Source organism: Nycticebus coucang, chromosome 14 (assembly GCF_027406575.1).
Source record: "Nycticebus coucang isolate mNycCou1 chromosome 14, mNycCou1.pri, whole genome shotgun sequence".
Taxonomy (NCBI): domain Eukaryota; kingdom Metazoa; phylum Chordata; class Mammalia; order Primates; family Lorisidae; genus Nycticebus; species Nycticebus coucang.
The window spans coordinates 80,209,831-80,236,571 of NC_069793.1; the positions used below are offsets into that span (position 1 = coordinate 80,209,831).

A 26,741-nucleotide genomic window follows, 5' to 3' on the forward strand; every position below is an offset into this window, starting at 1 on the left:
CTAGAAAGTTTCACATGCATAAGTTTATTTTTAGGTTATATTTTATTCTTGGTCAATTTGTCAATACCAGGACCAGTAACATCCTATTTTAATTATTGTAACTTTGTAATACTTCTTAATGCCTGATCCCTCTTCACCCTTTTTCATAAGTAATTTGGTTATTCTGATATCTACATTTCCATAAAAACTTTAAATCAGGTTATCAAGTTCCCAAAAAAAGCAACCTCAAGCTCCTGGGTTCAAGCAATCCTCCTAACTCAGCCTCCTGAGTACCTGGGACTACAGATGCATGTCACAATGCTTGCCTTTCTTTATTTTTTGTAGAGACAGGGTCTCTCACTCTTGCAGGCTGGTCTTGAGCTCCTAGCATCAAGCAATCCTCCACTTTCCCAAGGTGCTAGGATTCAGGTGTGAGCTATGGTGCTGACCAATATTATTTTTCATTTATTTCACTTATTAAATGTTCTTAATAAAGTTTTATAATTTTTCTATACATTATTGTATATTTTTGATAGATTTACTTCTAAATATTTGAGTTTTTAGTGCTATAGTAAGTGGTGTCTTTACATTTCTTTTTTTTTTAGTTATTTGTTATTAATGTCTGTACTTAAAGTTGGAAGTATTTCACCAAGAATTTTCCACTACAACTACAAGTTACCATTGGTCTCCTCGTCTTTATATTATCCTATTACCTATTAAGCAGCTGTTACTTAAGCAGTCACATACGTTCTCTAGCCCTTAGTTTCCTATCTAAAGGGCTCAATGCAACAGCAGGCCTAATCAGCACATGAGACATGTCTTATTTCAAAGGCAAATAGCCAAATGCCCTAAACAGATAAAGAACATATTAAAAGAATACTAGGATGCACTAAAAAATTTATGCACCTGGAAACCAAAGATTGACCCCACAAGACCCACTTACATCAGAGCCAGTAAAAGCTGCTCTGGACCTAAATATAGCCAAACTTAGCCCCCTGCTGTCACCACTGAGTCCCAAAGATTAGTTCAGCTGACATCCAAGTCCCTTTAAAAAATAAGCATACCCTAAGCCACCAAGAAAGTCACAGATACAATACTGACCTGGTATGCTACTGAAGAAATCATATAAAGGTCACACTACTGTTGGCAACCAAATCCAAGGTGTTCTACTCAAACATCAACATACATACATCTTCAGAAAAATAATTCTCCCCTGTGAAATAATTTTCAAAATATTGGAAGAAGCTATACCAAATATTCAGACATCAACAGAAGAAAGGAAAGGAAGGAAATACAGTTATACTCAAGGACCACAATAATTTTCCAGCAACAGATCCCAATCAAAAATAACTCCATAAAATATGAGGCACAGAATTCAAAATATTTGATTTAAAGTAGCTCAATGAGATGCAAGAGAATCTGAAAACCAATATAAGTAAATCAGAAATTCAATTCAAGATATGAATAAGAAATTTACCAAGGATATCAAGGACAGATTTCCTTAAAAAATAAGAAGTTCTGGAACTGAAAAACTCATTAAATGAAATACAAAGTACATTGAAAAGCTTCAATAAGAGACTAGACCAACTAGAGGATATGATCTCAGGATTTGAATATAGGTCTTTCTAAATAATCCATTTAGACAAAAATAAACTAAAAGAGAATATTAAAGAATGAGAAAAGTCCTAATGATATCCAGGACTACATAAGCAACCAAACTTATGAGTTATTGGTACTTTCAAAGGGGAAGAGAGATTAAAGCATTTACTAGACCTATTTAAGGAAATAATCAATGAAAACTCCCCAAACCTAGCAAGACAGGCAGATGTACAGATATAGGAGGAGTAGCTATCTCTGTCAAATACATTGCAAAAAGGTCTTCTCCATGGTATAATATATTCAGAATTTCTAAAGACAAAGTGAAAAAAATTTTAAATTAGCAAAAGTGTCTTGTCATCTACAAAGAAAACTTCATCAGACTAACCATTTCTCATCAGAAATCTTATAGGCCAGAAGAAAATGGGATGGCATTTATAAACTACTAACAGAAAAAAAAATGTTTCAGCTGTTAATTTTATAGCCTGCCAAAATAAACTTCATAAATGAAGGAGAAAGTTTTTCCCAAACAAGCAAACACTGAAAGAATTTGTCAAGACTAGACCACACCTACAGTAAATGCTCAAAGGGATCTTACATATGAAAACATAAGTTCAATACTCATCATGATGAATATAACTCACAAGAATTATAAAACAATAACACAAAAGAGGAAGAAAAAGAATAAAATAGAAATATCATAGAATTTCATCAAACCGCAAAGACAAAAAACACAGAAAAATAAAGGAATAATTTATAAAACAAAAAGAAAATAACAATATGACAGGACTAGAGCCTCACATATCAATATTAACCTTGAACAGGGTTCAATGCTCCACTTAAAATATATAGATTGGCAAAATGGATTAAAAAGTATGGCCAAACTTCATGCTACTTACAAAATACTCACTTTACCCATAAAGATACATATAGACTGAAAGTAAAGGATTGGAAAAACCCTTTACTCCACACAAATGAAAATCAAAAGCAAGCAGAAATAGCTTACCTTATATCAAATAAAACAGATTTCACATAAAAAAAAGAGAAGATAACTATATAATGACAAAGCAAGAAGATAAAACAATTCTTATATATACATACCCAACATCACAGCTCGCAGTTTCATGAAATAACTATTATTAGACAAAAAAGAAAGAAATAGACAAGAATTTAATAATAGTGGGGAACTTCAACATCCCACTCACAGTATTAGAAAGACTACTGTCACAGAAAATCAACAGGAAAATCCTTTTCTTGGGGTTGCACTACTGTTCAATGAGCACATAGTGATGGCAGTACTGCTAATACCTGCACAACACACTCACATCAACTAGAGCTTTGGTTTGTATTGGTGCAAATTTTGGAAAAAAGAAAAATCTCTTTTTCCCAATTAAAAAAAAAGAAAGAAAATCAACAGGAAAACACTGGACTTTAATTGGACTTGAGACCAAATGAATTTAACAGAAATTTACAGAACATTCTACCCAATAACTACCAACATATATTCTTTTTACCAGTATATGGAACATTCTCCAAGACAGACCATGTGTTAGGCCACAAATAAGTCTAAACATATTTTAAAATGTCAAAGTCATATCAAATATCTTCTCAGACCACAGTGGAATAATGTTAGAAACCAATATGAAGAAGAACTTCAAAAACTATAAAAATAAACTACAATTAAACAACATGGGAGGGGAGACAAGATGGCGGACTGAAGCCAGCTTTCAATAAAGGCTCCCGTCCAGAAGGAGAGTTAAGGGACAGGAATAGTAAGTATCCTGGTGGACTTGAGCCTCACCAAGAGAGAAGGCTGAAGAACGCACATCAACACCGCTGAGGCAAGTTGTGATCACAAGGACGCAAACAAAAGGTACAAAATCCACCACCAAGCGGATGGGAGTACCCCTCCCCCATGAGACCGGCTCATGAGCCCCACAATCGAACAAGCGGGCAGAAATTAAAGGCCCTCCCACTACACTCCACGGGAGAGACCTTCTAAAAACTGGACCTACCTCCCCTACTGGGGTGCCGTGGCGTTCTCCTGCCGGACATAGGGCTGAATAAAACTTTGGGAATCCTTTGCCAGCAACCCTGAACCCCCGGTGCTCCCTTCCCACCCACTGAGGTCTGGAGGCCTGTCCCCCAGGACTTCGGATCCTTGGGTGATTTCTCAAGGGGAGTGGACAGTCCCCGAGTTGCGACTGGTCAGCATTGACTCTGAGGCGCGCAAGTGAGGAGAGGGCACTGGGCTGAGGGGGAGTCACGCCTCGTGGCACTTCCCTGCGGTGCAGTGCACCAACCCTCCCCGGGCACAAGACTGAATAAGACTCTGCCCTCCCCGCTGAGAGCTGAGAGCCCCTACTCTCACTCGGGGTCTGAGGACCTATCCCCCCGGAGTTCGGCTCCTTGGGTGATTTCTCGAGGGGAGTGCACAGTGCCTGAGCTGCGCCAGGTCAGCGCTGACTCTGGGATACGTGAGCGAGGAGAGGGCACTCTGCTGAGGGGAAATCAAGCCTTGGCGACACTTCCCTGCGGTGCAGTGCAGGAGCCCTCCCCGGGCACAAGACTGAATAAGACTCTGGCCTCCCCACTGAGAGCTGAGAACCCCTACTCTCACTCGGGGTCTGAGGGCCTATCCCCCAGGAGTTCGGCTCCTTGGGTGATTTCTCGAGGGGAGTGCACAGTGCCTGAGCTGCGTCAGGTCAGCGCTGACTCTGGGATACGTGAGCGAGGAGAGGGCACTCTGCTGAGGGGAAATCAAGCCTTGGCGGCACTTCCCTGCGGTGCAGTGCAGGAGCCCTCCCCGGACCATAGTATTGCGTGAAACTGAATGAAACTCTAGCTTCCCCCCCCACTCCCAATCGGGGTCTGGGGGCCCATCCCCCAAGAGTTCTGATTCTTGGGGGATCTCTTAAGGGGTGTGGACCCAGCACAAACTGCGGCCGCTCAGTGCTGACTCTGGGGCGTGGGACAGAGGAGAAAAGGGTCGCCTGAGTGCCCACACCAGAGCAGCAGTTCCCTGGAGGTAGATCAACAGCCGTTTTTTCTTTAACGGCAGAACGCTCACTTCTGGATATTCTGAGGCCACACCCCGTCTCCCTGGGCAACCAGAGGAGGCCACCGGTGACACGGCTCACAAACCCGGGAAGCTTCCAGGGCGGGGACGACCCAGAGAGGTGTTCAGACGCAATTCTCCAGCAGCAAAGACGTTTGAACTCAAAACAGCCCGTCTTCTGTAGGCGACGACAGGAACAGAGACAGAACCTCACAAAGTTGTCTGTTCTGTTCTGTTCTGTTAGCAGCATCCATCAGGGACAGGGCTAAGCCTGAGTGAACACCTCCTTCCCATCACCTGCATCAAACACTCAAAGATGTCAGGCCCCATCTCCTCCTGCTAGATAGCGGCAGTCTGCGGGGGCCTGGCAGACTTCCTTGCGATTCAGGCAGGTGCAAACCCCTGGAGTGTCTGTTCACTGCAGGCAACTGGGTTAGCCATCTGCAGAGATACCAGTGACTGGGTCCGACGGAGGGGCAAAGTGGGGAAGGAGACGTCAACCTTCCCAGACTGCTCTGTTTGCTGGGTGGCTCCTCCTGACTCCACGCTGCACTGGGGTGAGCTGTGTCAGAGGAGTCACCACGCCCCTGTGATCCAGTTCCCAGAGACCTCTTGAACCCTTCCACCCGAGACAAGTGCCGATTGAGACAGTTGATTCGGACCTTTTGAACTGGGCTAATAGACTGAGGACTTTACAGGCAGTGCCCTGGGTGTGCGATTGTAGGAAGGTTTGATTCTCCTTTTCCAACTGGGGCCAGAGGTGGGCAGGTGGGGTGACTTAATTGCTGATTTTTCCACACAGCTGAGACCTCAAGCCAGAGTAGAAGTTGCAATAGGATCGAACAGAAACCAGCTGAAAACAAGACAGAACCACTTTGCTCCACCACACCAGACAGGGCCCCAGTTTCTCAGGCCACAACACTGTACGGGCCCTCGATAAAACCCCAGGGGAAAAACCAAAGGGAGTAAACCATGGGGCGGAATCAGCGGAAAAACTCTGGTAACATGAATAACCAGAATAGATCAACCCCCCCAAGAAAAGATACGGCAGATGAGATTGAAGATCCCATTCATAAACAACTGGCTGAGATGTCAGAAGTCGAATTCAGAATTTGGTTTGCAGACAAGATTAATAAAATGGAATTAGGAATTCGAGGAGAAATTCAAAAATTGTCTCAAGAATTTAACGAATTTAAAGACAAAACCATCAAAGACTTAGACACACTGAAACAAGAACTTACAGCCCTCAAAGATATGAAAAATACAGTAGAATCCCTCAGTAACAGAATGGAGCAAGCAGAAGAAAGGATTTCTGACATTGAAGATAAAGTCTTCGAACGCTCCCAATCTCTCAAAGAGGAAGAGAAATGGAGAGCAAAAACGGATCACTCACTCAGAGAACTCTCAGATAATTCGAAAAAAAAACAACATAAGGGTTATAGGAATTTCGGAGAATGATGAAATAGCTGCCAAGGGCACAGAGGCCCTTCTACATGAAATTATGAAAGAAAATTTTCCAGACATGCCTAGAGAATCTGAAATTCAGATAGCAGACAGCTTCAGAACCCCAACACGATTCAACCCCAATAAGCCATCTCCCAGACATATCATAATTAGCTTCACTAAAGTTAACATGAAAGAGAAGATTCTCAAAGCAGTCCAGCCAAAGAAAACTATAACGTACAAAGGTAAGAACATTAGAATAACTGCAGATCTGTCTGCTGAAACTTTTCAAGCAAGAAGAGCCTGGTCATCAACTTTTAATCTCTTAAAGCAAAAAAACTTTCAACCCAGGATCTTGTATCCAGCTAAACTGAGTTTCATCTATGATGGAGAAATTAAATACTTCAATGACATTCATATGTTGAAAAAATTTGCCATAAGTAAACCAGCTCTTCAGGATGTTCTCAGACCTATCCTCCACAATGACCAACCCAATCCTATACCACAAAAGTAAACTCACTCAGAAACTTCGGATCAAACTCCAACTTCCACACTGGCGAAAGGATTAAAAACGTCCACTGGACCTTTGAAAAACTCGATACCCAAAATTCCACCAGACTTATCAATACTCTCCATCAATGTGAATGGCTTAAACTGTCCTCTAAAGAGGCATAGGTTAGCTGACTGGATACAAAAACTCAAGCCAGATATTTGTTGCATACAAGAGTCACATCTCAACTTAATAGACAAATACAGACTCAGGGTGAAAGGATGGTCATCCATATTTCAGGCAAATGGTAATCAGAAAAAAGCAGGTGTTGCAATTTTATTTGCAGATACAGTAGGCTTTAAACCATCAAAAGTAAGGAAGGACAAGAATGGTCACTTCATATTTGTTAAGGGTAATACTCAATATGACGAGATCTCAATTATTAATATCTATGCACCCAACCAGAATGCACCTCAATTTATAAGAGAAACTCTAACAGACATGAGTAACTTGATTTCCTCCAGCTCCATAATCGTTGGAGATTTCAACACTCCCTTGGCAGTGTTGGATCGATCCTCCAGAAAGAAGCTGAGCAAAGAAATCTTAGATTTAAACCTAACCATCCAATATTTAGATTTAGCAGACATCTACAGAACATTTCATCCCAAAAAAACTGAATACACATACTTCTCATCAGCCCACGGAACTTACTCCAAAATTGATCACATTTTAGGTCACAAGTCTAACCTCAGTAAATTTAAAGGAATAGAAATTATTCCATGCATCTTCTCGGACCATCATGGAATAAAACTTGAATTGAGTAACAACAGGAATCTGCATACCCATACAAAAACATGGAAGTTAAATAACCTTATGCTGAATGATAGCTGGGTCAGGGATGAGATTAAGAAAGAAATCGCCAATTTTTTGGAACAAAACGACAATGAAGACACAAACTATCAGAACCTCTGGGACACTGCAAAGGCAGTTCTAAGAGGGAAATTTATAGCACTGCAAGCCTTCCTCAAGAGAACGGAAAGAGGAAGTTAACAACTTAATGGGACATCTCACGCAACTGGAAAAGGAAGAACATTCCAACCCCAAACCCAGTAGAAGAAAAGAAATAACCAAAATTAGAGCAGAATTAAATGAAATTGAAAACAAAAGAATAATACAACAGATCAAGAAATCAAAAAGCTGGTTTTTTGAAAAGCTCAATAAAATAGATAAACCTCTGGCCAAACTAATCAGGAAAAAAAGAGTAAAATCTCTAATATCATCAATCAGAAACAACAAAGACGAAATAACCACAGACTCATCAGAAATCCAAAAAATCCTTAATGAATATTACAAGAAACTTTATTCTCAGAAATATGAAAATCTGAAGGAAATAGACCGATACTTGGAAGCACGCCACCTTCCAAGACTTAACCAGAATCAAGTGGAAATGTTGAACAGACCCATATCAAGTTCAGAAATAGCATCAACTATACAAAACCTCCCTAAAAAGAAAAGCCCGGGACCAGATGGTTTCACGTCAGAATTCTACCAAACCTTTAAAGAGGAATTAGTACCTATATTACTCAACCTGTTCCAAAATGTAGAAAAAGAAGGAAGACTACCCAACACGTTCTATGAAGCAAACATCACCCTGATCCCCAAACCAGGAAAAGACCCAACAAGAAAAGAAAATTATAGACCAATATCACTAATGAATATAGATGCAAAAATATTCAACAAGATCCTAACAAACAGAATCCAGCAACACATCAAACAAATTATACATCATGACCAAGTTGGTTTTATCCCAGGGTGTCAAGGCTGGTTCAATATACGTAAATCTATAAATGTAATTCAGCACATAAACAAATTAAAAAACAAAGACCATATGATTCTCTCAATTGATGCAGAAAAAGCTTTTGATAATATCCAGCATCCCTTCATGATCAGAACACTCAAGAAAATTGGTCTAGAAGGGACTTTTCTTAAACTGATAGAGGCTATCTACAGCAAACCCACAGCCAATATCATATTGAATGGAGTTAAAATGGAATCATTTCCACTCAGATCAGGAACCAGACAAGGCTGCCCATTGTCTCCATTGCTTTTCAACATTGTAATGGAAGTTTTAGCCACCGCAATTAGGGAAGAAAAGGCGATCAAGGGTATCCATATAGGGTCAGAAGAGATCAAACTCTCGCTCTTCGCAGATGATATGATTGTGTATCTGGAAAACACTAGGGACTCTACTACAAAACTCCTAGAAGTGATAAAGGAATACAGCAGCGTCTCAGGTTACAAAATCAACATTCATAAGTCAGTAGCCTTTATATACACCAACAACAGTCAAATTGAAAAAGCAGTTAAGGACTCTATCCCATTCACAGTAGTGCCAAAGAAGATGAAATATTTGGGAATTTACCTAACAAAAGACGTGAAAGATCTCTATAAAGAGAACTATGAAACTCTAAGAAAAGAAATAGCTGAAAATGTTAACAAATGGAAAAACATACCATGCTCATGGCTAGGAAGAATCAACATTATTAAAATGTCCATACTACCCAAAGCAATATATAATTTCAACGCACTCCCTATTAAAGCTCCACTGTCATATTTTAAAGATCTTGAAAAAACATTACTTCGTTTTATATGGAATCAGAAAAAACCTCGAATAGCCAAGACATTACTCAGAAATAAAAACAAAACAGGAGGAATCACACTACCAGACCTCAGACTTTACTACAAATCGATAGTGATCAAAACAGCATGGTATTGGCACAAAAACAGAGAAGTAGATATCTGGAATAGAATAGAGAACCAAGAGATGAATCCAGCTACTTACCGCTATTTGATTTTTGACAAGCCAATTAAAAACATTCAGTGGGGAAAAGATTCCCTATTTAACAAATGGTGCTGGGTGAACTGGCTGGCAACCTGTAGAAGACTGAAATTGGACCCACACCTTTCACCATTAACTAAGATAGACTCTCATTGGATTAAAGATTTAAACTTAAGACATGAAACTATAAAAATACTAGGGGAGAATGCAGGGAAAACCCTTGAAGAAATTGGTTTCGGTGAGTATTTCATGAGGAGAACCCCCCGGGCAATTGAAGCAGCTTCAAAAATACACTACTGGGACTTGATCAAACTAAAAAGCTTCTGCACAGCTAAGAACACAGTAAGCAGAGCAAGCAGACAGCCCTCAGAATGGGAGAAGATATTTGCAGGGTATAACTCTGACAAAGGTTTAATAACCAGAATCCATAGAGAACTCAAACGCATCAGCAAGAAAAAAACAAGGGATCCCATCGCAGGCTGGGCAAGGGATTTGAAGAGAAACTTCTCTGAAGAAGACAGGCACACGGCCTTCAGACATATGAAAAAATGCTCATCATCTTTAATCTTCAGAGAAATGCAAATCAAAACTACTTTGAGATATCATCTAACTCCAATGAGACTAGCCTATATCACAAAATCTCAAGACCAGAGATGTTGGCGTGGATGCGGAGAAAAGGGAACACTTCTGCACTGCTGGTGGGAATGCAAATTAATACATTCCTTTTGGAAAGATATATGGAGAACACTCAGAGATCTAAAAATAGATCTGCCATTCAATCCTGTAATTCCTCTGCTGGGCATATACCCAGAAGACCAAAAATCACAACATAACAAAGATATTTGTACCAGAATGTTTATTGCAGCCCAATTCATAATAGCTAAGTCATGGAAAAAGCCCAAGTGCCCATCGATCCACGAATGGATTAATAAATTGTGGTATATGTATACCATGGAATACTATGCAGCCTTAAAGAAAGATGGAGACTTTACCTCTTTCATGTTTACATGGATGGAGCTGGAACATATTCTTCTTAGTAAAGTATCCCAAGAATGGAAGAAAAAATACCCAATGTACACAGCCCTACTATGAAACTAATTTGGGACTCTCACATGAAAGCTATAACCCAGCTACAACTTAACAATAGGGGGAAGTGGGAAAGGGGGGGGTGGGTAGAGGGAGGGGAATCGGTGGGATCACACCTGTGGTGCATATTACAGGGGTATTTGCGAAACTTGGTATATGTAGAATGTAAATGTTTTGGCACCGTAACTGAGATAACGCCGGAAAGGCTATGTTAACCACTGGGATGAAAATGTGTCAAATGGTTTATGAAGTGAGTGTATGATGCCCCATAATCATATCATTGTATACAGTTATGATTTAATAAAAAAAAAAACATGCTCCTGAACAAAGCTGGGAGCATCACATTGTCTGATTTCAAATTATACTACAAGTTTATAGTACCTAGAACAGCAGGGTACTGGTTTGAAAATGGATAAATGATTCAGTGGAATAAAACAGAAAACACAGAAAAAAAGCCACATATCTACAGTCAAATGATCTTTGATAAAGTCAACAAAAAGATACACTGGGGAGAGGGGCACCCTTTCCAATAAATGATGCTTGGAAAATTGGATTAACGTATGGAAAAGAATGAAACTGAATCTCTTTCTGCTACCATATACAAAAATCAGCTCAATATTAATTAAATACTTGAAAATAAGCCATGAAACTATATAAATACTAGAAGAAAACTTGGGTAAAACTATTCTGGACATTGGTCTATACAAACAATTCATGGTTAAAACCTCAAAAACACGGTCAACAGAAACAAACAAACTAGCAAAAGAAATAATCAATAGAGTGAAGAGAAAGAAAATATTTGCAAATGACATATCTGACAGGTGAATAATATCTAGAATTTACAAGAAAGTAAAACAATCCAACAACAACAACAAAACCCAACTAACACCATTAAAAAGTGAGTTAAAGACATGGATAGATATTTGTCAAAAGAAGACAGTCAAGACCAATAAACATATAAAAATATTAAACACCACCAGTCATCAGAGAAATACAAATTAAAACCACAAAGTATCAAATTACACCAATCAGAATAGCTATTATTAAAAATATAAAAAATAACAGATGTTGGCAAGGATGTAGGGAAAACAGAACTCTTTTATCCTTTGGGGGGGAATGTAAATTAATGCAACCCTTATAGAGAACAGTATTGGACATACCTCCAAGATGATCCAGAAATCTTGATTTGGTGTAACTACTCAAGGAAAAAAATCAATATATAATATATTATACTATTTATTGATATAATGTATCAATATATCATGACTAGTACTACTCTTATATTGCAACACTATTCATGATAGCAAAAGTATGGAATCATCTTAAGTATAGATCATAAATGAGGAAATGAAGAAAATGTGGTATATACACAGATGGAATATTATTCAGCTGTAAAAGAATGAAATCATGTCCTTTGTAGTAACATGCATGAAACTTAAAGCCATTATCTTAAGAGAAACAACTCAGACATAGACAAATATCACATGTTCTAACTTATAAATGGAAGATAATGTGTATACATGGAAGCATAATGTGGAATAATAGACAGTGGAGACTCTTAGGATTAGGGGAATGCAAGGGAGTTGCATTGTGGCAGGTTTCTTGATGGGTATAATGTGTTTTGCTTCAGTGGTGTGCACACTAAAGGCCTTGACTTCACCATAGTGCAATAAATCAATGTAACAAAACTGCACTTTTATTCCATTAAAATACATAAACTTTTTTTTAATGAGAAAAAAGAGCATGTAAACAGAGTTAAGATTTTAAATAATTTCACTTACTTATACTTTTAGATTCAGGACCATGCATTTACAGAGAAAACTCAAGTTGTACAACTTCCTATAATTTCAAAATAAGGTCCAATTTAAGTATTGTGTTACACAATCTTTCCAGAAAGAGAGAATGATGTAAAAGACAGAAGGGAAGTGTTGGGAGACCAGGTGTTCTAACTGCAGTTCTTCCTGAAACTACCTTTATGACCTCACATAACTCACTAAATATCTCTAATTTTTTTATTCTAAATTGAGACAATTGACATATTAAACACTGAGGTTAAATCGCATATCTCCCACTCTCTTCATATGGCACTGGGTCAATGAAATAATATACAAAAATTACCTTCCACAGTATCAGTTACATAGAGTGTTCCTAAAATGTTAGATCTTTTTTTTTTTTTGCCTCTCCACATATTCCTCAAGTATCTTCCAGCTTTGTAACATTATGAATGTAGATGATTTATTAAAAACTTAATCTATTACTCTAATTCAAGATAGATGTCTACCAAAGTTACCATGCTACATTACTTCTCCTAAGAGCTAAAAATTTTCTTTTAGATGTTAAATTTTAATTATAAATTATTGAGAAGTAGGTATACTTCAATGCTTCTGGGTGTTAAGTATTCAGTCATCATTGGCTAGTGATGAAAGTTATGCAAGGAGAGAAAAAGCAAAGCAATGAACATATAACATTCATATTTTAAATATCAGCAATTGCTCCAGTGAAACATTCACCCACCAGTGATATACTAGGGAAGTGTTTATTGCACTGGGGCAACAATACGGAAATGAACATCTTTGGTTTAAAAAAATTAAATGTGCTGTACAGCTAAGGAGACAACAACCAAAGCAAAGAGACAACCTACACAATGGGAAAGGATATTTGCATATTTTCAATCAGACAAAAGCTTGATAACTGAAAAAGCCAACAATCCCATATATCAATGGGCAAGACACATGAATAGAACCTTCTCTAAAGATGACAGACAAATGGCTAACAAACATATGAAAAAATGTTCATCATCTCTATATATTAGAGAAATGCAAATCAAAACAACCCTGAGATATCATCTAACCCCAGTGAGAATGGCCCACATCACAAAATCTCAAAACTGCAGATGCTGGCGTGGATGTGGAGAGAAGGGAACACTTTTACACTGCTGGTGGGACTGCAAACTAGTACAACCTTTCTGGAAGGAAGTATGGAGAAACCTCAAAGCACTCAAGCTAGACCTCCCATTTGATCCTGAAATCCCATTACTGGGCATCTACCCAGAAGGGAAAAAAATCCCTTTATCATAAGGACACATGTACTAGACTGTTTATTGCAGCTCAATTTACAATCGCCAAAATGTGGAAACAGCCTAAATGCCCATCAACCCAGGAATGGATTAACAAGCTGTGGTATATGTATACCATGAAATACTATTCAGCTATTTAAAAAAATGGAGACTTTACAGCCTTTGTATTAACCTGGATGTAAGTGGAAGACATTATTCTTAGTAAAGCATCACAAGAATGGAGAAGCATGAATCCTATGTACTCAATTTTGATATGAGGACAATTAATGACAATTAAGGTTATGGGGGGGGAGGAAAAGCAGAAAGAGGGATGGAGGGAGGGGGGTGGGGCCTTGGTGTGTGTCACACTTTCTGGGTGCAAGACATAATTGCAAGAGGGACTTTGCCTAACAATTGCAATCAGTGTAACCTGGCTTATTGTACCCTCAATGAATCCCCAACAATAAAAAAAAAAAGAAAGAAAAAAAAATTAAATGTGTCACTGTTTATACTTATGAAATGAATAAGCAACAAAAATGGGATGATGTGATGAATTTGTGACAAGGACTAAAGGAAGGAAATGATCGTCATAATCAGATTGCTATTAGCGCCTTTGTTTTTGGCAGAAAAAACAAATACATATTAATTATACCAATGAAAAGTGTATACAGCACTATAGAAACAGGTAGCTCCAGTTAAATTATTATGTGAATTATTTGTGTAACAAAGCTATCAAATAAGTAATATTGTTCGGTGGTTTCTATAAAATTAAAAACTGCATCGTGGTAGCTGTATTACATTAGAATAAGGGTAATCAGAATTCTTGCCAGTAATTCTTATGTTGGTCATGGGACAACTCATACATCATAAGAACCTTCAATAAAAGGTATGATCACCACCCACTCCAGAGGATCCAGAGGATCCAAACCATTAACTTCTGCAGTTTATCCTGAAGATTGGTTAGCATAACATCATAGATAGGCATGGAGGTTTAGACATATGTAAAATTATGCTTCAAAAATTTACTTCTGCTAATTAATCATAAATACAAATTAACAAATTCATGCATTTCTTCATCACTTTGAAATTTCAGGATGCTACAATAAGGACAAAATTCAAAATTCCAAAGCCAATGAACTGGGAACTTCTTGAAAACAAAGCATCAGGCAGCCAAGCCCCATAGGTTTGCTCTCTGTCACTACTGGCCCAAGTTGAGATGGCAGGTGCCATACTGCTTCTCCACTCACTGTGCACCTTTATTCTTCCAAGGGAGCTTCAGCTCTTCTCAAATTTCTTGTCATTGGTGCTGATACAAACACATCCTGACTCCTGCCCAGATTGCAGTGACCATAAGAACTGGCAGGTCACAGGGGATCTGTGTAATCCTAGAGCTTGAACACCATGGATGGACTGCCTTTGAGGCAGAGAGACAACTATAAGTGGAGTGCCAGCTCTCCTCTGTTCACATTCCTTTTCTCCTCCTCCCCACTCCCATCTGCTGCCAAGGGGTACAGGTGCCCCAGTGGAGGATTAAGCTGGGGCTCTCAGGAGCAGCTGCTTCCCTGCTGTTGGCATATCCACTACATTGAGGCTCCCACAGAGTGGAGTTCACACCTTTTCTCTTAAAGACCTACTGTGGACCAAGACTCTGGGCTCCCAAACTAACTCCCCTATTTGATGTTGCTGAACTAGCTGTTCCAACATAGCAAATCATACCCCAAAGTAAAGGAACACTAAGTTTCCCTGAATACTCCACAAGCAACTTGAAACCAGCACACTTCTCCTTGGCATGGTCAGGGATTCAATTTGTTGGTCCAGGACAAAAGACCACAGACCAGATTCCATGCACTCATGACTTGATTATGTTGCTCAGGATCCCAGAGGGTAGATTTTTGAATTAATATTGGGAGGCAAGAGAGCCCATATAGGCAAAACTGAAGAAGAGTACAGTGTTGGTCAAAGCTGCAGTGCACTTGTGGAATACCCTCTCACCTGAGGAAAGCTACACTTTCAGGATAGGGTGGGATCCCGAGCAGAGAATCTCATAGTCTATATATCATTGTGGATAAGCTTACCTAGCTTTTTTTTTGCACCTAAGCTGCACCTAGCTTGCAGCCAGACACCAAAAGGAGATCTTGGGGCAGGGGAAGAGGGAGAAGAATAAAACCCACTCACAACAGCAAGTCTGTAAATCCCAGATAGCTCCTCACCAAAAGCAGACTTTATGATATGGAGGGGCCAGTTTAGCCCCTCTCTGGTGGCTTTCCCCAACAGCCTGAGAGCTGACCTTTGAGCCTTACCAAGACAGCTCTGTGCCCATCTTTGTGGAGTCTGAACACAGACTTGTCCAACCCAGCCCCACCCACCTCTACTATGGTAGAGAATAAGGAGTCCCTTGGGAACTCCAAGGCCTGACCCACAACCTGGGATATTTCAGTGTTTCCCCTGATGGATAGACCCAGTCACAGGCCTGAAAAAATAACCCTTTCCTACACCATCTACTAGCATGGGTGGCTCTCTTCCACAAGCACTACCCACTGTCTAGAGATTACATAGGACATCATATATCATTCACACCATTAATAATACCACAAGCTAGAGAAAGACAAAATGTTTCAAGGATCTCTATCTTCCCTTGTCAAGCAAAGAATAGATAATCTTCCCATCCACACAGTACACCACAAATAACTAGCAACTGAGAAAACTACTACACTAAAGACATCTATAAATATGGTATCCATACAGAACTTAGGCCCTCATCAAAGTAATCATAAGCAAAGCCAAAGGTCCTCACCCAACATATGCTATAGATAGACCCTTTAGAGCAAGTGATGGGGGAGAAATCCCCATCTAAACAAAAGATAATCCCAAAATAAGAGGAGATAGCTTCCCCAGATGAGAAGGAATCAGCACAAGAACTCTGGAAGTATAAAAAAATTAGAGTAAATGAACATCCCCAAAGGAGTATACCAGCTCTATAGCAATGGACCACAAGCAAAATTAAAGTACTAAAATGACAAAGAATTTAAAATATGGGTTGTATGGAATCTCAATGAAATCTAAGAGAAAATAGAAATGCAACTCAAAGAAACCAGAAAAATAATCCAGGAAATGAATGAAAAATTTGCTAAAGAGATAGATATTTTTAAATAAAATAGAACATCTGGAAATGAAAAATTCATTTAGGGAAATACAAAACACAGTAGAAAGTTTAAAGAAGAATAATTTCAAAGCTTAAAGACAACTCTTTCAAATTAAGGCAGTCAAATGTGAAAAACAACGAATCAAGAGAAATGAATGAAGTCTAAAAGAAATATAGGACTATATAAAATGGCCAAACAGTAGAATAATAGGCTTCCATTCTTAATGGTAAAGAAGAAAAAGTATAAGGCCTAGAAAGGCTATTTGAAAGAATAATTGAGGAAAACTCCTCTGATCTTGCTAGAAATTTAGATATCCAGATACCAGAAGCTCAACAAACTTTTGGAAGAATCATTGCTAAAAGAAAATCACTAAAGCAAATAGTCATAAGACTGACAAAAGTCAACACAAAGGAGGAACTCCTACAAGCTATAAGGTAAAAACATCAAGTAACTTACAAAGGAAAACTCAATGTACTAACAGCAGACTTCTCAAGAGAAACCTTACAAGCCAGAAAAAAACAGGGTCTTATCTTTAATCTCCTTAAACAGAACAACTACCAGCCAAGAATTTTGTATTCTGCAAAACTAAGTTTCATAAATGAAGGAGAAATAAAGTGTTTCCAAGGCAAGGAAACACCAAGGGAACTCTTTACTGCTAGACATATGCTGTAGGAAATGCTCAAAAGTATATTCTAAATGCACAATAGAGACGAAACATTGTAAAAACACCCAAAAGTTACAGCTTACAACACTATAAAACAATAGCACAAAAGGGAAAACAAAATAAAACAAAAGGTATCATCCAAAATGAAAAACAGAACAGTATCCCAATATCAATACTCCATGTGAATGGTCTGAATGTTCCTTTTGAAAGACATAGACTCACTGAATGGATGAAAAACACAACCTAAGAATCTTCTGTCTCCAAAACCACAACCTAAGAACCTTCTGTCTCCAGAAAACACACCTACCCCACAAGGACTCACACAGAATGAAGGTGATAGTATTGAAAAAAACATTCCCGGCCCCAGGCCCAAGCGCCAGGGGAAGGAGCAGCACCCGGATCCCGCTCTGGCTCAGCGATCCCCAAGCCAGAATTCATAATGACAACAGTGACGGTGACCACAGAAATTCCTCCAAGGGGTAAGGGAGAAGACAATTCTGCCTTGTACGAGTCTACATCGGCTCACATTATTGAAGAAACTGAATATGTGAAAAAGATTCGAACTACTCTAGAAAAGATCCAAAATCGAATATTTAAAGATGAAGCAGGACATAACAGTGTAAATCACAAACTGGATGCAAAGCATCCTGGAAACTTTCAAAACGGCTCTGATTCTGAAATGGATACTTCTTGCAGCAGTTTGGATTTGCTCATGAAAAAGATGAAAGGCAAAGACCTACAGCTCTTAGAAATGAACAAAGAGAATGAAGTATTGAAAATAAAGCTGGAAGCCTCCAAGGAAGCAGGAGCAGCAGCTCTCAGAAACGTGGCCCAGAGAGTATTTGATAACTACCAAACAAAATGTGAAAGGATGAGGAAAAAGCATGAAGACAGTCAGCATTCACTCCAGGTTAACAAGCTTGAAAAAGAACAGAAATGGAACGAACATGTTGAACAGCTGAATCAAGTTGCTGAAAAACTTGAAGAAAAACACAGTCAAATCACGGAATTGGAGAACCTTGTAAAGAGAATGGAAAAAGAAAAGAAACTCTACTAGAAAGAAAACAGTCTTTGGAAAATAAGCTGCTGCAACTCAAATCCAGCACGACACATGCTAAAAGTTGCCAGGATCTTCAGACAGAGATTTCCATTCTACAGGAGCAGATCTCCCACCTGCAGCTTGTGATCCACTCCCAGCATCAGAGCCTGAGCAGTGTCATCCAGGAGATGGAAGGATTAAAAAATAATTTGAAAGAACAAGATAAAAGAATTGAAAATCTCAAAGAAAAAGTTAACGTCCTCAAAGCACAGAATAAAGAACTAAAAACCAAGGTGGCACTTTGGTCTGAAGCTCCAAGGACAAAGGTATCTAAAGCTGTCTCTACAAGTGAATTGAAGACTGAAGACATCTCTCCATACCTGATGTTGATTAGACTACGAAAATGAACCGGCTGAAGATCCTATAATAAAGACTATGTGGCTCTAATTTATTCCTTGAAGCTCAGCCCTAACTTCCTCGTATTTAAATAGAATTTATTATATATAAATAGTTTTGCAGGAAGATGGCCTTCCAAAAGATCAGACAAATACATATTTAAGGGAAAAACTCTTTCTTCAAAACTTACCAAATAAGTGTAGAAACCAAGCAGTTTCCCACGATGGAAGAGATTCTGCTTTACATTTTTAAAAAATCTGAGTTTCGTTTTCAGACTTTGGCTAAAGGGACTGTTTTAAGGTTGTCAACTCTAAACTTTAGACAGTAGTTTTTAGGCATACAATTGGAAGAGTAGAGTGTCTGTTTGTATGCACAAGCACTAAATTTTAAAATTGACCTTTGGATAATAAGAAAGATCTTACAACATAAAACCCTCTGCAGATCCATCGTTAGTGGGAGAGGTACCTCTTACTGAAACATGGCAGGAGGAGCAGATTCTTTTTAATTAATTGCTCAACCCATGGTCTTCTCCAGTTAAGAACTGTGGTAGCTGCCTGATGGCACCATAGAAAGCCACTGGTTTTCAATTGCTCTGGGATTAAAAATTGGTTGCTGATGGTAACCCAGACACAAAGCATCCAGGGATGCTCACTGTGCACTCTGCCTTTGTGACTAACTTTCTTCTTGATATTTATTAATATCACCTAATTAAAATATTTGGGGAAAGAGTAGAACATAATGCTGCCAGCACACACCTCTATAAAAATGTATATATTACAGGTTCAACAAAATTGGCTATTGTCTGCAGCCAGGAAGAATCTGGATTCATGAAATGCAATGACATGTCTAGTGTTCTTGTGTGAGTGTGCTGAAATTTCAAGACACACCTTCCTTGTAGGTGGAGTTTGTGGTTACTGTGAGTAAAAGCAAACTCTGACTTGCAGAAATGCAAATGTACTGATACTCAGGAAAGCAGAACACATTTCAGTTAAATGAATGATGAGAGACCTCAGCCATCCTAAAGAGTGAATTCCCTTCAGGCCGTTGTTCTTCCTTTATGGTGTATAACTTTAAACATTTTCTCAGGAAAAGTGCTTCAAGCCTTTCGACAAGGAATGTGGAATATCAGTGTTTTTTATAAAATGTTTGAAGGTATGTAAACATGAGCTGAAGTGATGTATTTATAAATTCATCCAAGTACTGTAACCTTTGAAATGTTGTGTAATTCTGTGTGTGTGTTTTACGTCTCCTAGTGTCTTTGGAAACATTTTTATTGCTTGCTAATTTTGCAGGTATAGTTAACTATTCTTTTTGTTATCACCATGCCAGGAACAATTCTGTGTTACTTGTATACATTTCTTTTGTATGTTCCCAAACCCTCGGAAGCAGGTCATATTATTATTCTACTTCCCCGAGGAAGATACTGAAGATGGTTAAGTCATTTGCCCAACTGCTAACTGTGGAGCAGAGATTTGAACCTTTGACTTGGCCATTGATGTTCATTCTACTTGCTCACTTGGTGGTCTGAAATATTTCCCAGCAATACAATTGCCTCTCTTTTTGCTACTTTAACAAACACACAGCTTCTTTGGTAGCTATCTGCATGATCCTGTGGATAACAGTCAGAAATAACACTTACTGATAAAAGTCACTATTTTGCTGAAATTAGTTGGCCTTTTATCTGTTGGACTATCATCAGGAGAACTCAGCTCTCACACAAACCTTCCTGCTAAAAAATCTGATCTGCTTATTTCACACTTATTTGTCATGACTTTATGCCACAGTGAAGAATTTCTTTGTAATATGGTTTCAGGCGCACTTGTAGGGAAATAGGGATAAGGAATCTGACTTCAAGAATTTGCAGTGTAGAAAGAGAATCCACCTGTCACTTGGAGACCAATCAGGCTCTTCTTATACCTCAATCATTGTGCCATTTGGTAATACATTTGACATTTTGGAATGGTCTCATTTAATGGAACTAACAACAACCTTGATGATTTCCATTCAAATAGGTATTCCAAAGTCAAAAATGGGACGATGCAGCAGGATTTTCTTTTGGTTTCGCTATGCTCATTTTTGAGCATGAAAGTACAATTGGACCTAGTACAGCCAGGCTCACTGTGAAACGGGCTTTGGATTTTCTGAGAATAAGCAGTTTCAGTAGCCAAAAATGATCTGAGCTCTTCAGATACAAATATATCTTTATAGTACCATCAGCCATATCATTTGTTTTTTATATACATATTATTTCTTATATCCTCATTGTCTTGGCTTTTATCATCTGAAATGTTTTTTCAATAAACATTTCTGCATGACAAAACAAAAGGTTACAATGGGGAATGAAATTTATTAGTCTAAATGTAGAACTATACAGGAACTGTAAGGAAAGAAACACTAGCTCAGCTGTATTCTAAATAATTGTACTTCTCATTAAACTAATCAATATATTGGCTAAGAAAGTCTGAGGTGGGCCTTACATTCATATATGAACTTAGAAAATGAAAGCAAACTTGGTTCTACCTTGATTACATATATTTTAAGAAATATCGAGACTGAACAATTGGTGTAGTATATCTTTTGAATAATTGCATATAATATGCTTTACAATGAAGAAAATTGATCTTCTCTGGGGATTTTTCATTTGTTTGTTTTTATTTCCCTTTACATTAAAATCATCATCCATAAAAAAAAAAAAAAACATTCCCAGAAGATGGAAACCAAAAGAGGGTAAGCATTGTCATTCCTATATCTGATAAAATAAACTTTAAATTAACAATGGTGAAAATGGCAAAGATAGTCATTATATAATAGTCAGGAGTACAACCCAACAAGAAGAATAACAATTCTTCACATTTGCATATCTAACATAGACGTTCCCAATTTTATAATGCAAATTCTTGTAGATCTAAGAAAAGAAATAAATAGTAGCATCTTATAGAAGCTTCAACATTCTGACAGTACTGGAAAACTTATTGAATCTGGAAATGAACAAAGAAACACTGGACTTAAACAGGATAGCAAAACAAATATACCTAGCAGACATTTACAGAACATTTACCCCAAAACTATAATGAATCCATTTTTCTCATCAGTCAATGTGACATTTTCCAAGGTTCACTATATCTTAGGTTACAAAAAAAGCCTTAGTACATTCAAAAAATAAAAATAAAAATCATACCATGTATCTTCTCAAACCACAATAGAATAAAACTAGATATCAAGATGTAAAACTAGTTTTCAAGAGAAACTCTTATATCTACAAAAAGTCTTGGAAATTGAACAACCAAATGCCGAATGATCCTTTGGCAATGATGAAATTAAAATGGAAATCAAAAGATTCCTCAAACTGAATGACAAAGCTTCCTCATAAGCTTTCAGACTTACAAGATACAGAAAAAGTAGCCCAAAGTGGAAAGTTGTAGGCTTCAATGCCTACATCAAAAAGAAAGAAAGATCATAAGTTAACAATCTAACGTCACATCTCAAGGAAATAGAAAGAGAAGAACAAAGCCAAAGACAGCAGAGTAAAAGAAATAACGAAGCTCAGGGGAAAACTGAACAAAATGGAAAGCAAAAAAACAAACAAAAGATCAAGGATCAACAAAACAGAAAGCAAAAAAAGCAAAGGATCAATGAAACAAAAACTCAATTCTTATAAAAGATAAACAAAATTGATAGACTGTTAGTAATATGAACCAAAAACAGAAAGGATTTAAATAACATCAATCAGAAATGAAAAAAGAGACACTACAACTGATACTTCAGAAATACAAAATATCATCCATAATTACTACAAAAACCTCTATACAAACAAACTGGAAAACCTAGTGAAAATGAATAAATTCTCTTAAACACAAAAGCCTGTATCAAGAAGAAATAGAAAACCTGAACAGAATATTAATGAACAGCAAGATTGAAGTAGTCATAAAAAAGTCTCCCAACAAAAGCCCAGACCAAATGGATACACAGGCAAATTCTAGCAGACCTACACAAAAGAATTGGCACCTATCCTATAGAAAACTATTTTATAATATCAAGAAGGACGAAATCCTCCCTAACTAATTTTATGAATCCAGCATCACCCTGATACTGAAGTTAGGAGAGGCCACAACAAAAAAAGAAAACTACAAACCAGTATCCTTGATGAACATAGATTCAAAAGTCCTCAACAAAATACTAGAAAGACAAATTCAACAGCACATCAGAAAGATAACACACCACGATCAAGTGGGTTTAATCCCAGGGATGCAAAGATGGTTTAATATATATAAATCAATAAACATGATTTACCACATAAACAAAAGCAAAAACAAAGACCATGTGATCATCTCAATAGATACAGAAAAAAGCACTCAATAAAATCCAAAAGCTTTTCATGGTAAAAATACTCAATAAACTAGGCATAATAGGAATATACCTCACAATTATAAAAGCTACAGATGACAGAGCCAACATTGTACTGAATGGGGAAATGTTGAAAGCATTCCCCCTAAGAACTAGAACAAGACAAATATGCCTAAGGTCACCACTTCTATTCAGCATAGTACTGAAAGTCCTGGGCTATCCAAAGCAATCAGGCAAGAGAGAAAAATTACAGGACATCAAAACTGGGGAAAAAGGAGATCAAACTATTCCTATTTTCTAATGATCTGGTCTTTAGTTTAGAAAACCCCAAAGACTCCTGGAATTAATAATTAAATTCAGCAATGTCTCAGGTTACAAAATCAATGTGCACAACCAGTAACATGTCTATGCACTAATAACAGTCAAATAGAAAGTCAAATTCAGAACTCAATACCATTCACAATAGCCACAAAGAAAAGAAAATACCTAGGAACATGCTTAACAAGTGAAAGTCTCTGTACAGAGAACTACAATACATTGATGAAAGAAGTCAATAGATGACACAAATGGAAAGACCTCCTATGCTCATGGATTGGTAGAATCAACATCATTAAAATGTCCATATTGCCCAAAGTGATTTATAGGTTCAATGCAATCCCCATCCAAATACCAGCATCATATTTTACAGATAAAGAAAAAATAATCCTAAACTTCATTTAGAACCCCAAAAAGAGCCTTAATAGCCAAAGTGATCATAAGTAAAAAGAATAAATCTGAAGGCATCATATTATATGACTTCCAATTATACCGCAAGGCTACAGCAGTATGCTGAAAACAGCATGGTATTGCTATAAAAGTAGATGCACAGACCAAGGGAAAATAATAAAGAACCCAGAAATAAAACTATTAACATACAACCAACTGATTTTTTATTCCAAATTAATATGACAGTACAAAATTTTAAGTTCAATTTTCTTGTTAATAATTCCTGACACCTAGACTGTAGGTAATGAGGGGCTTTCCAAATTTTTCAGAGGAATGAAATCTTTCTCTACCCATACCCAGAGGCTACCCTTGCTTCAGAGATAAGAGATATCCAAGGAATATTTTCCATTTCCTTAGAAGTCTGATATTCTGAGTTCAACTAAGAGATTAAAGGCTTTGCTTGATATCCTAACGTTACTATAACGTAACGATATCCTAACATTACTATAACGTAACGATATAGACAAGCTCATCATCTTGCTAAATCACAAGAGGCTTTATTGGATATTTCTGTTGGTCCTTCAAACTCAATGTCACAGCAACTCTGAACCACAGTTTCTAATCATTGCCTTAGTTCCTTTCCAAATTCAATTATCTGGAAAACATTCATCATTTTCTACAACTTGTCACCTTTATAGAAACTTGGGACCTTATTTATTTCAGCTGTCTGTTCTCAGAAGCCAACCTTCACTATGTTATTGCCAATGTACTCTCCGTCATTCCACCCTAGAAATGTAGGCTAGAGGCATAGTCATCATCTCTCATAGATATGTTGCACATTTTACTCTCCAAACTACTTCCATTCTCAGTATTTCACAAAACCATGTGAGACAGGTAAGAAGAATGCTACTATACCATTTTACAATCAAGGGAACTAAGGCCTACTGTGTTAGATGACTTACCAAGGTAATTGCACAGCCTCTGTTAGAGTTCCCAGTGCTTAGTTCTGATGCTAGCATGTTCATAACTTTTTGTTGTGGCCACCCTGCAAATAGTGTTGAGTCTGTTATTATTTTAAAGTTGTGATATGCTTACATTCTTCAATTCATTCAGAAAAAGGTTCTCAAATGACAGCTTTTTTAAAGCTAAAGCTTGTATTAAGTTTTAAAAACAGAACATACAAAGATTTGCTTCAAAATCATGAGAAAACTTCTGACGTTCTTGCTTGGTTTGCATGAATATGAGTTCGTGTGTAGCAGCTAGACTTAGGTTTCACTGTGTAGAAGATGGAGTGTGGAATGGGTGTATAATGGAGGTTGGATGTGGCTGTATGGTAAAAAAGAAAGAGACAAAAATTCCTTGTGAAATTTTTTAGTGGAGAAGAGTACCCCATTAAAATCAGGTAGTCTGGGGCAGGTGAAGCAAGATAGAAGACTAGAAACATCTCCTTAGTAGCTCCTTATGGTGACAGCAGAGAGAGAGGACTCCAGCAACCTCTGTTTGGGATTTTCTTCCCAGAAACATCACTCCTAGGGCACAGTGAAGCATCAGGAGGATCCAGGAGCCAAAGACTAGGTGAGGAGCAGTGGAAGACCAGCACAGAAGGCAAGTGCCTCATGGTGGGCAAAAGTGGTCACTCTCCAGTAGAGGGTTAGAGACAGGTAAAACCTGTCCTGCAATTTTTTTACAGAGGTACCTTGGGAGGGCTTAAGCAAGTAAGTAAACTTGAATAGGACCTATGGCTGGGATTGAACTACTGGATAGGGTGGAACTCTCATCAGTTTGGCTAATAGCAGAGCACCACCATTACAGGAGGGCTGCCTGGAAGGAACAGCCTGCAGGCTCCTAGCTTGAGGCTGGCTCTGGCACACCTGCTGAGCTCAGGCAGCCATGTTTGGGGTAAGTTGAGTGGCTCCCACTCCCCCAGGAAAGCCACTTTGTGGCCAAGGGGCACTGTCTGGAAGGTCGAGGAGTATCTCCTAAGTACTCTATCAAGAACTTCAGGCTCCCAACTCTGTGGGGACTGAATGCCAGGACAGCAATCAGGGCCTGATTGAGGGCAAATAAATCAGGAACACAGGCCTGAGTTTCCTTGGTAACTAGATAGCAGCTTCTGGCCCCTATCTAATACAGCAGAATCAGCGTACAGGTTTTTAATCTCCTAACCCCATAGTGCCACCTGCTGTCCAGGCAATATATTGCATTATCTATCTCTTTCCTCTTTTTTTTCCTATATTGTTGAAGCACCAACAGGTATCCAGGCAATATATGAAATTTATTTTTTAATTTTTTCCTTAGTTTATTTTGTTTATTTGCTTTGTTTTGTTGTATTTTTATTTTTTCGTTTTTACTTTCTTCAATAGCAAGGGCTCCATTTTGTAATGTATTTTTTTAATCTCCTTTATTCTTTTTTTCCTATTTCTCTCTTTTCTCTCTCTGTAAAGATTTTTCTACTTTTCTCATCTTTCCCACATAAATTTGTCAAAAATCCACCAAGATATCCCTTTTTTACATTTAGAAAATTTTATTTTTGATTATATTTATTTTCATCATTTTTTTCTGATTTTTTAATTCTATCTCATTCTGTATTCTATTTAGGGGACAGAACAGCACTGGCCTGGCTTAGTTTAGGGTGTCCTTCTAGCTTTGGCCTTTGGAAGGATGGCATAGGTGGGTCCCCACTGAGACATGCTGCTACCTTTTTTTATGTTTGGCAGAGATGGGATCCTGTTTTCTCAGGCTAGTAAGGAACTCCTGACCTCCAGGGACCCATGCAGCCTGGCTCCATATAGTCCTGAAATAGCAGGTGTGGGCCAAAGCACCACGCTGAACACCACTATTACTCTCATCTCTCTCTTTCTGTTCTTACTTCCTTTTTTAATTTTTTTCCTTTTATAAGCTTTT

The 26,741-nt window shown here is 38.0% G+C and overlaps 2 protein-coding genes and 1 non-coding gene across 3 annotated transcripts in view; 2 read left to right on the forward strand and 1 right to left on the reverse strand.

Annotated features, from left to right (window-relative positions):
• Positions 1–26,741, reverse strand: part of DLG2 (discs large MAGUK scaffold protein 2) — a 2,435,891-nt gene that overhangs the window by 2,107,490 nt on the left and 301,660 nt on the right. The gene's annotated exons all lie outside the window — the stretch shown is intronic.
• On the forward strand, positions 2,818–2,943 carry LOC128566250 (U4atac minor spliceosomal RNA). The gene has a single exon (XR_008374531.1). It is a non-coding gene; the product is annotated as a U4atac minor spliceosomal RNA (small nuclear RNA).
• On the forward strand, positions 17,744–18,801 carry LOC128564673 (coiled-coil domain-containing protein 68-like). The gene is given in 2 exon segments (XM_053560249.1): positions 17,744–18,396; positions 18,399–18,801. Coding segments are annotated over 2 exon segments (1,005 nt in total). The 5' UTR covers positions 17,744–17,792; the 3' UTR covers positions 18,800–18,801.